Source organism: Myotis yumanensis, unplaced genomic scaffold (assembly GCF_028538775.1).
Source record: "Myotis yumanensis isolate MYYU_CA2020_CCGP unplaced genomic scaffold, mMyoYum1.0.hap1 SCAF_16, whole genome shotgun sequence".
Classification (NCBI taxonomy): Eukaryota; Metazoa; Chordata; class Mammalia; order Chiroptera; family Vespertilionidae; genus Myotis; species Myotis yumanensis.
Window position 1 is genome coordinate 44,391,811 of NW_027223767.1, and position 15,911 is coordinate 44,407,721.

At 55.9% G+C, this 15,911-nt stretch overlaps 1 protein-coding gene and 1 pseudogene across 2 annotated transcripts in view; both read right to left on the reverse strand.

Moving 5' to 3' along the window:
- Positions 1–340: 340 nt before the first annotated feature.
- PLXDC1 (plexin domain containing 1) overlaps positions 341–15,911 on the reverse strand; it is a 57,863-nt gene continuing 42,292 nt past the window's right edge. Inside the window, exons 9-14 of one of the 2 annotated variants that reach the window (XM_070393615.1) lie at positions 13,859–13,940; positions 10,699–10,759; positions 9,364–9,499; positions 5,608–5,643; positions 3,392–3,552; positions 341–1,849 (exon numbers count right to left, since the gene is read on the reverse strand). In XM_070393615.1, the coding sequence (XP_070249716.1) occupies positions 1,730–1,849; positions 3,392–3,552; positions 5,608–5,643; positions 9,364–9,499; positions 10,699–10,759; positions 13,859–13,940 (596 nt within the window). In that variant the 3' untranslated portion in view covers positions 341–1,729. The remainder of the gene's footprint in view (positions 1,850–3,391; positions 3,553–5,607; positions 5,644–9,363; positions 9,500–10,698; positions 10,760–13,858; positions 13,941–15,911) is intronic. The other variant, XM_070393616.1, reaches the window with a different exon arrangement.
- Positions 6,833–7,771, reverse strand: LOC138994541 (small ribosomal subunit protein uS2 pseudogene; annotated as a pseudogene).

Sequence of the window (15,911 nt, forward strand, 5' to 3'; positions counted from 1 at the left end):
GGGCTGTTCCCAACATTTCTGTCCCCAGAAGCTTGTAAAGAACCTGTTCTCTCTGTGGCGCTTTTTTCTTTCTCAGATTCTGACCTCCCTTGCTCTCCCTGGTCTGGTTTATGGAGGAATATATATACCTGAGGGCTAGCCGTTTCCTACTCTGATTGTCATCAGCATCCTCAGTGAGGACAAACTATGGAGTGACTGGAAGACCACCGTCAAGTGTTTGGATGTGTCTGGTTATGTGTGGACTCCCGACCCCTGACCTCAGGAGGCCAAGCACTTAAACTAACTTCTTCCTTTTGCAGGTTCCCCAATGACAATGCATGCAAGGGTGTGACCAAGTGGAGACTGATTTACTATTTATTTACTGACAATTTTGTTTACTTTGGATGAGGGTGAGCTATAGATTTCCATTTTATTTGTGTGTGTTTTTTAACATATTTTTCTATTGATTTTTAGAGAGAGAGGGAGAGGGGGAGAGAGAGAAATATCAATGTGAGAGAGAAACATTGATCGATTGCTTCCCGCACACTCCCCAGCTAGGGATTGGACCTGCAACCTGGGCATGAACTGAACTAGCGGCCTTCTGATGCACAGGATGGTACTCAACCCACTGAGCCCCATGGGCCAGGGCGATAGATTTTTGTTTCAAATGCTCTTCAGAAACAGTTTCAACTCATCGCTGGAACAGAATTCCCTTAGAACCAGCTTACGTTTGGGAGCTCAAACTCTCTGACCGCCAAAACTTTCAGCAGAGCCGAGGCGGTGAAGGCATCTCTCCAGGTCACGATTTTCTGTAGAAAGTCCCTCCTTCCCCTGGGAGTGTCCTGTGTCCCGTGTCCCTACCGTTCCGGTGGCTTTGCTGCTCAACAGACTCCAGCGGGAGTTCTCTGCTGAATGTCTCCATAAACCAGCCTTCAATGGCGGCCCACATCCAGCTTGGAGGAGGAAAAAGAGTAATCAGGAAAGCTGTGCACTGACAGAGGAAAAGGCCAGTGAGCACAATGGACATGCCCCGTGCCGCTGGAATAAAGAGCCCTCAGGGCCCGCCCGCCGAGGCTGGGCCACAGCTGGGCTAAACGGGCTGCACACACGTGCACACACATCTGACACAGAAGTACCGGTTCCCAGCAGAAAGGGCACGTCGAGGGAGCAAAGCCTAAAGATGCAGTTTCCCCCGGAAGTTCTCTTCTCCCCTCTCCTTCGGCTCTCCTCCATGCGGCTTGGCGAAGGGCTTAGAGCTGCTGACCCTGTGTTCACGGATGGAGAGAACGCCTTCTCCAGACTCCCACAGCCACAGGAGCGGGGGCGGGATGCGCCGGATCCATAGCCATGAGGACCAGCTCTGGAGTCTATGGACCCTGGGATGTGGCGGCCCAGGTCAAGAGCTCAGTTCTCTTGTGTCCCATGCAGGGGCATGAGGTGACCAGGAGCTGGGCGTCTGGTCATCTCCAGGTGGGACGGGGTCTCTGGGGCAGCTACAGAGTAGACCACTGACAGCCCCAAAGGGGAGACCCCTGGCATCAAGAGAGGACGAAAGTGGGTTATTGTTCCTTAAAAACTCAATGTGGTTGCTTTTCTGCCCCTGCTTCCGTAGTGGGGTGTGAGGGCCAAACTGCAGCTCTGGCACCACAGACCACCACGGTCCCAGCGTCCCAGCCAGCGTATGTTCGGAGGAGGCCAACAAAAATCACTTCTCCGCTTCCTTTCTCCGCTTCCAAGGTGCCACTTGGCCTCAGCACTGCTCCGCCTCCACGAAGCCCTCCTTCTCGTGGCCAGAGGGCTCCACCTCCGTGTAGGTGGAGTGGTTGGGGTGGTTGCGGAATCTCATGGCCGGCCAGTGGTGAGGTCTCCTCTGCGGGGAACAGAGCGGAGTCAGCGGGTATGAGCTCACCCACTGGGGACCACCCCCTCCCGCCCCAGGGACAGCGCTGAGCACCGAGACTCTCTTTACAAGGACACCGGGGGCCTCCTGAGAGCTGGGTGAAGGTCAGGGCCTCCCTCCACTGCAGGGAAACCTGCTGGGAGGTGAGGGCTGCGGGACTCAAGGTGAAAGCTTTAGCGACACACGGAGTGGAGCCCTGAGACAGTGGGAAGTGAGGACGTAGGTGAGAGAGGGAACGATCAGGGAGGCTCTGGAAATGCCGAGAGAACGGGTCCTACTACAGAGTCAGTTGCGGAGCTTATGAAAATGCAGATTCTTGGGCCTGTCTCAGACCTGCCTCGTCAGCACCCCTGTGGCTGGGGATGCCAGGTAGGCTGAGGCTTACGAATGACTGGTTAGGATTCACAAGAAACAGGGGCGTCTAACAAAAAGGAGGAAACTCCCCGGGTCTCTGGGTAATGAGGTCAGTGGGTTTGTGCACCCCAGGAAGGAGACTGTGGTCACAGAGGTGCCACCGCTGTGCCAGGAGGGGAGCCAGTGAAAAGCCAAGCGTGGGGCTGGGACAGGAGCTTCGGAGCTCTGTGGCCCAGTATGAAGAGGGCTGGGCCTCACTCCCAGGCTGCACCGTGGGCCGGCTCTTCCAAATTCTGAGACATGCACAACGGTAGCATCCGCAGCGAAAGCTCCCAGAGAAAGCAACTCATTGTGACTGTGGTTTGTGGAGTCTGATCTAAAAAACCCAGACAGCAGTGAGCTCTCCCTCCTGGGGGCAGGCCCACCCTTTCTTCCCTCCAGGGCGTTCATCTCCTAAACTCTCAGGGTCCCGGGAGACTTGCAACCCGGGGAGCAATGGGCAACGGCAGCTCGTCCTGGCCTAACCCCCTGGACCTGTCTCCAGGCCGCCTTTTCTCTGACCTTCCAGTGAGTCAAGCAGCCCCGCCTCAGCTCATTTCTTTCCCGTGACATTTCTAGAGAGCAAAAGCAGCCCTGCCTCCACGCTCTCCAGTTGCTTCTTCTGTCCTACGCCCTTCCTTGTTTCACTGTCCCCATCTTTAGTAAACCTACTCTCAAAAAAAAAAAAATTAAATGAAATTTAAAAAATAAAAAAACAAACAAAACCCTCACAGCAAAGAGGCAGAGACCTCAGTTCCATTATGGCTTTGAATAAACACCGGCCTGGAGTCTGGCCATGAGGGACCATAGATCACTAGGGATTGGCTGCACAGCACTCGATGGCCATGTGTGGCGCTTCTGGCCTCATTTCTTTTCCCTGGGGCCTGATTTCACCAGCGGGAGAGCAAAAGCAGACAGGACAGGAAGCCTGGAGGAGTTCCCTGGGGTTTGGGGACTAAAAGGGCACTAGCCAGTGTGAGATGGGCCTGGATGGAGTCGGTGAAGGTTCCTCGGGTGGGAAGAGGCGCCAGGCGAGTGGCGGGGGAGGGATGAGCTGGGGAGAGGCAGGTACTGATTGGCCAGGGACACACAGATGCAGAAGCAGAGCGGGGAGCCGACCTCGATGAAGAAGAGCGCAGCGTTGGAAGTGGGGTGGCCGCTGATGTAAACCCCCGCCAGGATGATGGCCGCCACGACGAGGACCGCCAGCACGATGCCCACGATGGTGCCCAGGTGCACCGGGGGGCCCTTGGTCTTGGGGGACAGGTTGTCCTGAAGGCCTGTGGGGAGACCGTTAGGGCAGGGCTGCTGCAGGGAGCCAGGAAGGTGGGGCCATGGCGTCCTGGGTGCTGACAGAGCCCCGGAGACGGCAGCTGACAACACCTTCGATCTATTTATCAAATACACACAAAGGTGGGGCTGGAGTGGGTGGGGCTGAGCAGGGCGTTCACATTCTGGGCGCGGTTCAGGTGGCTTTTCAAAATCGCTTCACATTGCCCAAATGTCGATGGAATAAGGATCTCAAGAGAAGTTCTCTCTGATCCCCAGGCCACATAAGTACTTTTAGGGACTCCACACTGTGATGGTGAAGAGTTTGGGAGCTGGAATCTGGCTGCCTGGACTCAAACCCAGACTCTGCCCCTTACCAGCTGTGTGGCCTGGGGCACATTATTTAACCTCTCTGTGTCTCCGTGATCATGTATGCAGAACAAGGGTAATTACTGTGACCTGCTGGGGTTATTGTGAGGGTTAAAGCAAAATAATGCTTGTCAAGTACTGAGGACCCTGGCTGGTATCTCGGAGGACCTCAATAAGTGCCAGGGATTATAATAGCAAAATGGCCACATTTTTAGCTGTCACTGTCCATTACACCAGACTGCGACCCCGTGAAGGGCAGAGACCGTGCCTTATTCCTCTCTATGTCCTCGGCGCTTAGGGGAAAAAAGGCCAACCCATCGTAGGAGCTCAATAAAAGAGATGAGCGAAGACGTCTGAGGGCCCATAAACCAGCAGCCACTCTCTGAGAACACCCCAAACATTTGTAATATATTCCGTGGAGGAAACGGAGTATTTCCATAGACTACGGAGCTGGACGCTCGTCCAGTCCCACCCTTCCCGAGTGGCTGAGGTCATGGAAATACAGAGAGGCGGAGGGATTTGTCCAAGGACAGAGCCAGTGCCAGCTAACTTCCCCAATACCACCTGGCTGTGTGCGCCTCCTCCCGACCCTAAAGGGATGTGGAGATAATGAAATAGACACAGACGGGCATGCAAACGGCGGGAATATCTGATCTTATTTACTCGGCTAGTGGGTGGGATGGGATTGTTCAAAGACTGTTACATGCATCCAGAATCATTGCCCTCCTCAAGCCTTCTTCTCTGCAAGCAGGGGAAACCTGGGGGAGAAATGCCCCTGGAGCACTCGGCAGCAGGGTCTGTGCATCTGTCACCAACAGGTGGGGGAGTTGAGGGGAGACGCCCCCAAGCTGGCCTCCCCTGACCTGGTCAGCAGCCGGCCAGCAGCCTGCAGGGACCCTGGGGATCTGATGGTCAGGACTTGGGCTGATGAACACATGGTTTAGAGACGGGAAGGTGGCTCAGCTGCGCCCCTCCACCCTGCGCCCCCCCCCCCCGCCCCCCGCAACACACATGCATGCTCACACCTCCTGCCCACAGAAGAAGAACAGCTCCATCTCTGGTGGGAGCCACCATCAAATTGTGCTGCATTAATAGCCTCTTCTCTCCTGCTGGACCCCAACCTCCCAGGCCCTGGAGTTAGGGGCACGTCCACCACCCCTCTGCAGTGTTGGCAGCAAAGGCCCGAGCTGGGTCTGGGCAAAAGCAGGAAAGGTGGGGCCACCTCACCTCATCAGCGAGACAGGCCTCCCAGGTAATCCTGGGGGAGGGCACCCCACCTTCGGGGCCCTATAAAAATTGTGGTGAACAATGTTGGTGTACTCTGCCAGCCCAGGTGGGGAGTCAAAGGAAAGTTGACGTAAGAAGAGGCTGAGGCCCATGGGGGCAGGAGGCCGACGGCCACAGGCCGCACACCACCACGCTGCCCTGGTGCAGCCCCGTCGCCTCCTCTCTCTCGTTTTAGGGGGCGGATAGTCAAGAGCAGAGAACCACAGGAGGTTCCTAAGATGGGAAGTTCTAATGGAGATACTTGTTCCTTCCATCTAGGGGGCCTGTGCCCAGAAGCCCCGGCCTTCCCGCCCAGCAGGAGGTCTAGGAAGCGCTGAATGCAAGCCGAGGCCAGGCACTGCTGCCCCCTCCTCTGGGGTGGGTCCAGGAGGCTGGGCTCTGAAGAAGAGAGCCGGCAGCTCTGTACTCACCGTCTCCTCCCGCATAGGGATTCAGCTTAGTGTCATCTTCCAAAAGAAAGGAGAGAAGGCGGAAGATTAGTGGAATCCTTACGGCCTTTGTCACTCTAGGTCCGGATGGGACTTTAGGGAGGTTCAGTCCAAGCCTTCATTTCAGAGGCAAGGAAACGGAAGCACAGAGAGGGGAGGTGACTTGCTCAAAGTCACACAGCAGTGCAGTGGTAGAAGGCCGTGAACAAGCCAGCTTTTCCTAGTCTCGTGTTTGTTCGTTTGTTCATTCATTCAACAAATACTCATTGAGTGTCAGCTCTGGATTGAGCACTGGGAGTAGGCACTGAGGACAGACTTGGTCTCCGCCCTCAGGGAGTTAACAGGTTGGATGGATGGAGGGAGGAACAATTAAGATCCAGCCTAATGAAGCTCTGACTGGGGGCCTCAACAGACACAGGGAGACAAGAAGGAGGGCTGAGGAAAGGGTTCCAGACGGAGGGAGAGCATGGGCAAGGGCCCAGCGTCAGCAAGAACTTGCCCAGTTGAGAAATAAAAAGCAGCCCAGTGCAGCTGGAGGGCGGTGAGGATGGGGGGCGGGGTGGGGCACGGCTGCTTGGCACCACCTTGAGGACCTTTCACGTTCTCCTAAGGGACAGAGGGAAGCTGAGGAAGGACTTGAGGAGCGGGTGAATGTGTCACAAGATCAGATTTGCCTCCCAGCAGGCGTGCCTCAGAGCATTGACCTATGAACCAGAAGGTCACAGTTCGATTCCCGGTCGGGGCACATGCCTGGGTGGCGGGCTCCATCCCCAGTGCAGACTTGCAGGAGGCAGCTGATCAATGATTCTCTCTCATCATTGATGTTTCTATCTCTCTTTCCTTCTCCCTTCCTTTCTGAAATCAATAAAAATAGATATATTTTTTAAAAGATCAGATTTGCCTGGAGACTTCCCCCAGGGTATGACGTGGAGGACAGATTTCCACACCCACACCCAGTCTGTCTCTACCTCAAGGTGTGTGTCCTGTAGGTTCCTAAATACCTTCCAGTGGTTGACCCTCCCTGTGGCTCTTCCCCGAAGTCCTACGGGGAAAGGACGTGAGAGCTCCTGTCGGGAGAATGCCGTAGGACTGCTTTAAGCACCAGCACTCTAAACAAACGGAGCCGGTCCGCAGTTTAGGGCTGCCAACATGTGTCCTGTTCCTCTTCCCCCTCCAGCATCTCCACCATCTATGTCATTTCACTTATTTATTTATTTTTGACTTTTAGAAACTGTTTATTTTCCATCAATCTCATTTCCGTTCTGTTAAGAATTTGTGGAAGAACAGCGTAGGACCACTCAGAGGTTGTTCCTACCCATTCAGTAGCCTGAGCAGTGGGGGCTGCAGACCAGTCTTCAGCAGGAAACTGCTGAATGGGTACAGAGGGCACCTGCACGCCTTCAGACCAGTCTGTAACCTCAGGCTGAGCAGCAGTGAACTCAGGAGCAGGAGCAGTCCATTCACCCTGAAATTCCTCCCTGGTCACGGCCTTTTCAGCAGCAGCCTGCTCCTCCTTTTCAATCTCTTCAGGATCTCTGTAGAAGTAAAGAGCAGGCATGACTTCCCATGGGTGTTCACGGGAGATGGTGCCATGCATGCGGAGCACTTCCCGGGCCAGCATCCACCACATCAGACCCACTGAGTGAGCCCCCTTGTTGCAAGGGATGGCGATGTCCACATAGCGCAGCGGAGAGTCTGTGTTACCCAGAGCGATGGTGGGCGGGGTAACGTAAGACGCCTCTGTGAGAGGCTGGTGGTCAGCCCTGGGATCAGTAGCCACCAGAAGTCTTGGCTCCCGGAAGGCTGCCTGGATCTGGTTGGTGAAGGTTCCAGGAGTGAAGCGGCCAGCAATGGGAGTGGCTCCAGTGGCAGCAGCGAACTTCAGCACAGCTCGCTGGCCAGGACTCCTGGACGAAATGACCCTGACGTCAGCTGGGTTTTCGATGGCAACAGTGGCAGGAGCTGCCAGCAGAAGCTTCTCCCAGGTTCTCTTCAGATCAATGATGTAGATGCCATCACTGTTCCTTTTGTAGATGTGCTGTTCCATTTGGAAGTCAAGGTTGGTGCCGCCTAAGTGGGTTCCTGCTGCAAGGAACTTGAGGACATCCTCCTCCTTCCTTTGCAGGACACCAAGGGCTCCGGTCATTGTGAGAAGTTTCCCTTTAAGTTAAGTGGGAACCAAGAACAACGCCGTATGGAGCCCTCCCTGGGTAGCGAGGAAAAGTCATTTATTTTTTTTTAAATAAAATTTTATTTCAGAGAGGAAGAGAAACATCAATGATGAGAGAGAATCATTGATTGGCCGCCTCCTGCACGCCCCCTATTGGGGACTGAGCCAGCAACCGGGCATGTGTCCTTGATCGGAATTGAACTCGGGACCCTTCAGTCCACAAGCTGACACTCTATCCACTGAGCTAAACCGGTTGGGGCACCATCTATGTCATTTTGAAGGCTTTGCCAGCTCCTCTCTGTCCATAGGTGTTCAAGGCCCTTGCGATCTGTCCCCGATCTTCTTTTCTCATGTCACTTGCCACAACTCCACCCTCGGCTCGCATGTCTCCGAGCTGCTGCATATTCTGTTCCTCCCTTCCTCCCCTTCACTTATTCCTCCTTCAGGAGTCCCAGCCCTGAACCGACCTCTGTAGGAGGGGTTAGGGCTGGAATTAGGGCGAGACAGTGAAGCAGGGTCTGATCCTGTCTTTACTTACAATTTTGATATTTTGTTCATTATGGAATTTTTGGCATGAATTTTGGTTTTTACAAATGTTGCATTAAAATATTATTTATCCTGATTGTTGCTTTTTTTTTGGGGGGGGGGGTGCCTCCTAAAGTTTAATACCTGCATTGAGAGCCTCACTTGCCCTGTATCTACAAAATGGGCCTGTGGCCGAATAGTGTTGTAACATATTCACTTCTTCTCTCCTTTCCATTTGCCCCTTTCTCTTTTTTTTAAAAAAATAGTTTTTTAATAATGTCAGAGAGGGAGAAAGAGATGGAAACGTCAATGTAGAGAGAGAATCATTGATTGGCTGCCTCCTGCACGCCCCCTACTGGGGATCAAGCCCACAACCCGGGCATGTGCCCTGACCAGAATCGAACCCTGAACTCCTGGTTCATGGGTCAACACTCAACTACTGGGCCATAGCAGCTGGGCCCATTAGGCCCTTTCTTTTTCTTTTTTAATATATATTTATTGATTTCAGAGAGAGGAAGGGAGAGGGAGAGAGAAACATCAATGAGGAGAATCATTGATCAGCTGCCTCCTGCACACCCCTTACTGGGGATCAAGCCTGCAACCTGGGCATGTGCCCTGGCCGGGAATTGAACCATGACCTCCTTGTTCCTAGGTCGACGCTCAACCACTGAGCCACCATGACCAGGTAGAGTGAGTCTATTCTTTCCACCGGGATGATAAGACCTCAGGGTTCTATGAGGATGGCTAGTAAGATGAACTGAAATATGGTATAAAACACCTGGCCATGGGCTGGACAATCATCTCCCCCCTCACAGCCCTGACGTGGGCCAGCACAGCGTTAGAGCGCGGTGGAGTCCCCTCATTCTAAACTTGGTTCTGCTTCTCACCAGCCAGTGACCCCAATGGGGGTCTCTGAGCCTCAGGCCCCGCGTCCGTGAAAGGACAGGGCAGTTCTTATTCCCTGAGATGATCCCTGTCAGAGAGGGGATACTCCGGCCAGTCGCCCTTCCCCGGGGCTTCTCTCCCTCCTCCCCCGACGTTACCTTCCGTGGTGAGGCTGTCCAAGGAGAGGAAGGAGGAGGTGGTGCTGTGGTCTCCGTCCAAAGGGCTGAAGGAGCTGCCAGGGGAAGACGAGTAGTGGCCCTCGTCCTGGAAGTCCTCGCACGTCCTGCCCTCTGCCTGTAAGAGAGACCCGGCTGCCCTGGACAGAGGCCTCGCTGATGGGCATGCCAACAAACGGGGATGGGGGGGGGGGGGGCACTTTCATCCCTGGGTGGTCAGAAAATGTAAGGTTCCATGCATGGTCCACGCATGGCAATCTAACCAAAGCTGTACCCTGCATGCCTTTAAGCTTCCCGCTTTATCCTGAGAGCAGCCTATCCTTTTTAAAAAATATATTTTTACTGATTTCAGAGAAGAAGAAAGAGGGAGAGAGAAACATCAATGATGAGAGAGAATCATTGATCGGCTCCCTCCTGCACGCCTCCTATTGGGGATCAAGCCCACAACCCGGGCAGGTGCCCTGACAGGGAATGAAACTGTGACTTCCTGGTTCATGGGTCAACGTTCAACCACTGGACCACACCGGCCAGACCGGAAAGCATCTCATCTTACAGGGCAATGTATCTGTCTACTGTTTTGAATCCTTCCTCAAGGAAGGAGCCGGGATGCTAGCTTTAAATAAACAGAGCGAATCTGTACATTCACCAATGGCCGACGGCGGACGTAGGCCCTGGACAAGATTCTTTTAAGGCCAGGAAAAGACTGCTCACCCAGCCTTCCTCATAAAACAGACGGTGATGTGTGCCCGGCAGTGGGGCCTGGGGGTTTACGTTTAAATGCTGGGCCCAGCACCTTTGCCTTCTCACCAACTGTGAGATGCAGGCCAAGGCTCTGAGCCTCAGTTTCCCATTCTGGCCAGTGGGGCACCAGCCCCCAGCTCCTGGGGCCATGTGAGGAGTAAATCAGAGCACACGCAGGGCAGCCTGCAGGGGCATGTGCTTGCACTGCAAGAGGAGATGGAGAGGAAGGGAGGGAGAAAGGACACATGGATGACCCACATGATAGTATAAGGGGTGACAACAGGACACTCCCCACCCAGGATCAAAGTGCGGAGCGTTCTGGGAAATCCCACTAGTGAGAAAGAACAGGTATGGGGGAGCCTGGAACAGCCCTCCTCACTCCCAGAATGACTGCCAACCCCTGGAGACACAGTTGCTTCACGAATGTCACCGGGGGCACAGCCTCCCAGAGGATCTGAGTCCCAGGGGGAGGGAACAATTTCACCGAGAACCAAAGACACCTTGAGAGAGCTACCAGGCAAGGGCCTGCTGACAGCCCTCCTGCTCCCCACAGCCTGGCTCGGGTAAGCCTCTCACCTCCTGGGCACAGCCGTAGGCCAGCCACTCCTGGCGGTAGCGGTCAAAGCCACTGGAGCATCTGCAGGGGGAACCAGAGGTCAGAGCGCTTCCCCTTTCTTTCCCCCCATTCAGTAACAGCTCTCCCCGGGCTCAGGTGGTCAAGCTCCCGAGACCACTGGGCAGCTGCCCTCAGCACCAGGCGGCTGTGGAATCAGGAGTCAGACCCTCCTGGACCCTCTATTCCTTTCCCAGGAGGAGGGGAAGGCATCTGTGAAACCCTCGCTTTCTTTCTGACCCAGCTCCCGAGGACCAAGCCCTCCTCTGTCCGGACAAGTGTGTAGGGGGCCATGACCTTTAATGACCTTCAGATCCCCTTGACTTGGGGCTGCCAGGAAATTGCTAACAGGGAATTCACACGCGTGTTCTCATCTGGGGAAGTCTTGTTCATTCCTCGAGACCCTTTTTTGGTGTGGAAGGGCCTGCACTTGGCAGGGAGAGGCTGGGTGAAGCTGGACATCAGCAGGTTTAGACAACACCCCCCTGTGTGACATGAAAGGGCAGACAAGAGGGTCCTGCCACAGGCTGGGAGAGATGAAAACTGGCCGACCAGGGCTCCCGGGGAGGACATTGTGCAGCTCAGCTGGGCTGCAAGGTGCCGGGCACTTCTCTAGGGAAGGGGTGGAGGCGTGAGGGTACACCAGAGAATGTTCTCCATGGCCTCGTGCTCAAATTTCCGATCTCCACTCTTTGGTGCCAGGGGAATCCATCAAGCGCTACTCAAGTACAGGGACATCTGCATGGGAAAATAACATCACGCGCCACCCGTGCTAAGAAGGAATTCATGGCTGGTTCACGTCCTGCACCAGCAACTGCCTGCCCATCTGCCCGAGACCTGGGAGCCTGAGGGCCGAGGTTCCCGGGGAAACCGGCAGCCGTTCCTTCTGAAGATGACTCTGAGCTGCTCCACCTGCCGCCCCCAGCCACCTACCCTCCTCTCTCGCAGGTCCTCTGTGCCCCTGCTGTGGGGGATGGAGGATTAGGGGCACTATTGGGGGATGGGAACTAACCTCTCTTTTAGGCCACAGTGATTCCTTCAAGGACTGAGCCTTAATATAGGTCTAAGAGCATCACACTCCAAGCCCTGAGCCAACCAACCCCGATCCCAAGAAGAAGGGCATCAGAAATGGCCGTTAATTGAGTGCCTCCTGAGTGCCAGGTGCTGCCCCGGCAGCAGGCTGCTCCCGCACCATCTCCTGGGACCCTCCCAATGGGGAGGGAAGGCTCATTTCCTGAGCCAAATCCTGGAGTTAAGGTCACCCCTAGACTCCAGAATGGGCCACCGGGGGGCAATGTGGGATGACAGGAAAATGCCAAGGTCCGTGAAATTGTCTAAATCAGCTCCAGGCTCAGGGCAGGGAGGGGGAGTCCTGGGAGCCTGCAGAGGCTGGCGGGTGGAGGGTGGAGGGGAGAGGGTTAGCCACGAGTCCACGTGGTGATTGCAAGCAGCTGTTGGTGGGAGAGGCCACGGTGGCCGGCCCCAGTGCACCAGCCCTGCCCTCTGACCTTTTAGGGGCTGGAGAGAGCTCTGAGTTGGAGCTGAGGCTCCAGAGAGCTGGCAGTGGCTGAGCCCAGGCCCACGGGTACCTGAGGACCGGAGGTTTCCAGAACCTCCCCCACCCTGACCAACCCTCGTTAAACTGGCGTGGTCCCTGGCACCAGAGCGAAGATCTGGGATTGGGTGTGTGCGTGCTGCGGGGCTGTCCGTGAGAGGTTGGCTTCCCTCTGACCCATTTTGCAGTACTCATGGCTCAGCTGTCGCTGGATGCGCAGTGGCAGCCAGCCCCAGGGTTCCAGGGCTCCTCGGGGCTCCTCTGGGTTATCGGCCCACGCCGCCCGCCGAGACGGTGGCTCTCGAGCTTGAAAGTACACAGGATGGGCCAGGCTGCGAGGCTCCGCTCATAAAAGAACCAGCCTGGGGCCCACCCCATGGATTCTCTCTGAGGCTCTGTGCCTTTCATGCGAAGGGGCCTGAACACTTTGCAAAAACGCTGTTTGGTATTTGAGGAGTTAAAATAACAGCGCATTTCTCACTCCTGTTTCTCTGACCACACAGCCCCAGCCCCTCTTACAGGGAAAACAAACAGTGAGTAAAAGCTGTGGGAGGAACACTGGGAGGCCTGAGGGGGAGGGGGAGGGCAGGGTGGGGGCTCTCTCTCCTCCCAGCTGGACCTGTGTCCTGTGGGCTCGGCAGGCCACCTGTAAAGGTGATGGCTTCTATTTCTCTGCCGGGATATTGGAAAGGAGCAAAGGAAAGGCTGACAGATGTATCTTGGCTGTAGGGGGCTCGGGGACTCTGTAATTTGCAATTTTCAAGATTGCCTTAAAGGCTCTCAGAGTTCATCGGGCATCCCACTCTCAGGAGAGGCCTGGCGCCCCTCTGCTGTTTACTTATCTCGGACAGGAGAGCAGGGCCTGAGCCTCATCTGTGAGGAAATGATTTGAGGACCAGGAGGGGAAGACGAGCTGATTTAAGAACTTTATCCCTGAACCCGCCTCTCATCCTAAAACCAAGCAAACACAGCTTTGTTTGCCCAGATGCCTGGCATTTCCGTGCCCCTGGTTTTCAGGAAACCCTACTGCAGCCTGAGAAAGACCTTTTGGGGTCCTGGAGCTCTCAACCCAGCAGCAGTGGGTCTTTGGGTCACCCCGCCTCTGAGCCGGCAGGTCTCACGCGTGTGTGCACATGAGGCGCCGAGTTGACATGCAGGCTCCGGGCTTCTCTACCAGAGATGCGGATGCAGGGCCTGGGGCGCGCGCGTCCCAGGGACCCACGAGCCTCAGTGCTCGGATTCTGGAACGCTGGAGGCTGCAGGCCTCTCGGAGAAGCCCTGCCCTAGAACCAACCAACCCTTTCCAGGTGTGAGGAGGGGGCCGCAGGAGCTGGGATTTCTAGGAGCCCGATGTCATCACAGGGACCCTGCCACACAGGCACCTTAATTGGTCACAAGCCTCAGGGAGAAGCTCATTCCTGTGACCTTCTTGACCTCAGGGTCAGAGTGGACTAGCCAGAGACCCCGTCACCTTGGCAATGAGGCCTGAGGCGAGGAGCCGGGCCATGCTCCCTCTGCCCCTCCTCCACAGGCTGCCTGCGGGGACCGCAGGTCAGTCCCGCACCAACCTCTGGAGGACGTGGCACCAGCTGCAGTTGAAGGTCAGGTCCGAGGACACGCAGGCGTCGCAGCTCCGATGCTGCAGGCAGGCTGCAAGAGAGGAGGCAGCAGCACCTCAGCACCAGGCCCCCCCAGACCCCCCAAAGTACAACTTTCCTGAGTGCCGAGTCCTTACTGAACTGTGCCGTCTCCGACTAACAGGAACCCTGGAGTTCACTAACGCCTCCCTCACTTGAGTCCCTTCCTCTTTCCCTCCCTCCTTTCCCCCCTTCTTTCTGTCTCCTGGGGGGGTGGGGGGGCAAGGAGGAAGGTCAGGCCCTGAGCTGGTGCTACCGCAAAGCCCAGCACTTTTATAAGGAGAGACAGGCCCTTGCCCAGAAAAGCTGCCATCGAAGGCGCATCTGATGAGCAGCTGAACAGAACACATTGACAGAAGCAACACGTGACCACCAACCACAGAAAAGTGACCCCTCGTTTGCTAAACATCGCAGGCGTTTCTTCGCTGTGTGAGTTTTCATGGGTCTCTCCACAATCCGCCAATCAGGGAATCCATTTGCATTCCATGGGCCCCCCAAGATGGAAGCTGGGAACCAGCCCTTGGCCAGTGGGAGAAAAGCCGTCGTGGGCACAGAGTAGACACCATTAGGAGCTTTGAGGGAGGGACTGACTGTAGGCGGCACCTCGTCCCGTCCGTCCGTCTGTCTGCCAGGTCTTTGCAGGCCTGGGAGGGTGGGTGGAGAGCCACGGGCAGGAAATAAGCAGAAACTGGCCTGGCCTGAGAACGAGAGCTCTGGCGGGTTTGAGCCCTTGCGTGTCCAGGGGGCCTAGAGCAGTGCCTGGCATGTGGGAGGCAGTTCACGTGTTTACTGTTATCCAGATGCTGCTGTTTTCCTCATCGTACAGAAGAGGGAGCTGAGGCTTGGGGAGAGTCACTGAGCTGAGAGCGGCAGGTCTGGGTGCTCTATCTGAGCAGAGGGTCTGAGCGCTTAGCCTCTGTGGGGTCCCTCTGCCCCAGCACCTGCCCTCACCCCACACCACCTTTTCATGAGCCTCTTCTAGAAGAGGGACCAGCCGAGGGGGGCAGGGGCTTGGAGATGGCCCGTCCACACCTCTGGAAGAATCTTGGATTACCCTCCCCTCCCCCCCAATAGGTAAGGAAGCGAGCCTGAACTGGGGGGGATGCCATCTTCAGAAGGCAAAGCTAATTGGCCTCCCAGGGGCTCCAATCACAGCCTCTGTAACACTGTCCCCTCCCCCACCAGCTGCACCCACAGGGGAGCCCATGTCCTGGCCATTCCCAGTGACTCTGCAGGCCCCTAAATGGCCCTCGTTAAACTGAAAACAAACCCTGGGTGCCTCATGGGTGTTGATAAGACCCACTGACCTTCATTTCTCATCTGCATTTCGGATGTCCTGCGTGCTAGCCAGTGCTCAGCACATCCATGGGAGGGTGGGAAGCAGCTCACACGTACGAACAGTGTCCCAGAAACTCATTCCCAGGACAGTGCGCTTCCTCCGCCCGCCCGGGCGGTCAGCCCTGTCCTCGGATGTCCCTGCTCCTACATGAAGTGTGATTCAAGTCCTAGGAGTGGAGATCTGCTCTCACCAGTTCTTGAGAAACCACCGGTTCTCAGGCCCCAGGCCTCTCCGGCCCAGAGGGAGGGCTGAGGCCTGCAACGTGTCCTCGCCCTGTGACCCCACGGTGTCTGGGTCCTTCCTCTTGAGCCCAGACTCAGACTTGTGACCTAGCATTTGAGACCCTCCTCCTCTTCTTTCTCCATCCTCTGCTCCCAGAACCTCCAGGGAAGAGGAGAAGGTGGAGGTCGGGAAACAGGCAGGGGAAAGGCCATGGCTTCAGAAGCTGGGAGGCACCGTGAGACAGAAGAAGAAATTAAAACCCTCTTTAAAAATCCAAGGACGGGAGTGCTGTCCTCTCCCTCAGCCCCCCAGCTGCTCTGACCAGATCCTGACGAGCATCCCACCCTGATCCTTCGGGTAAACAGCAGCAGCAGGGGCCTCGGCCATGACCTGCTTTCACCTGTAGGTGCGTGGGGTACAGAG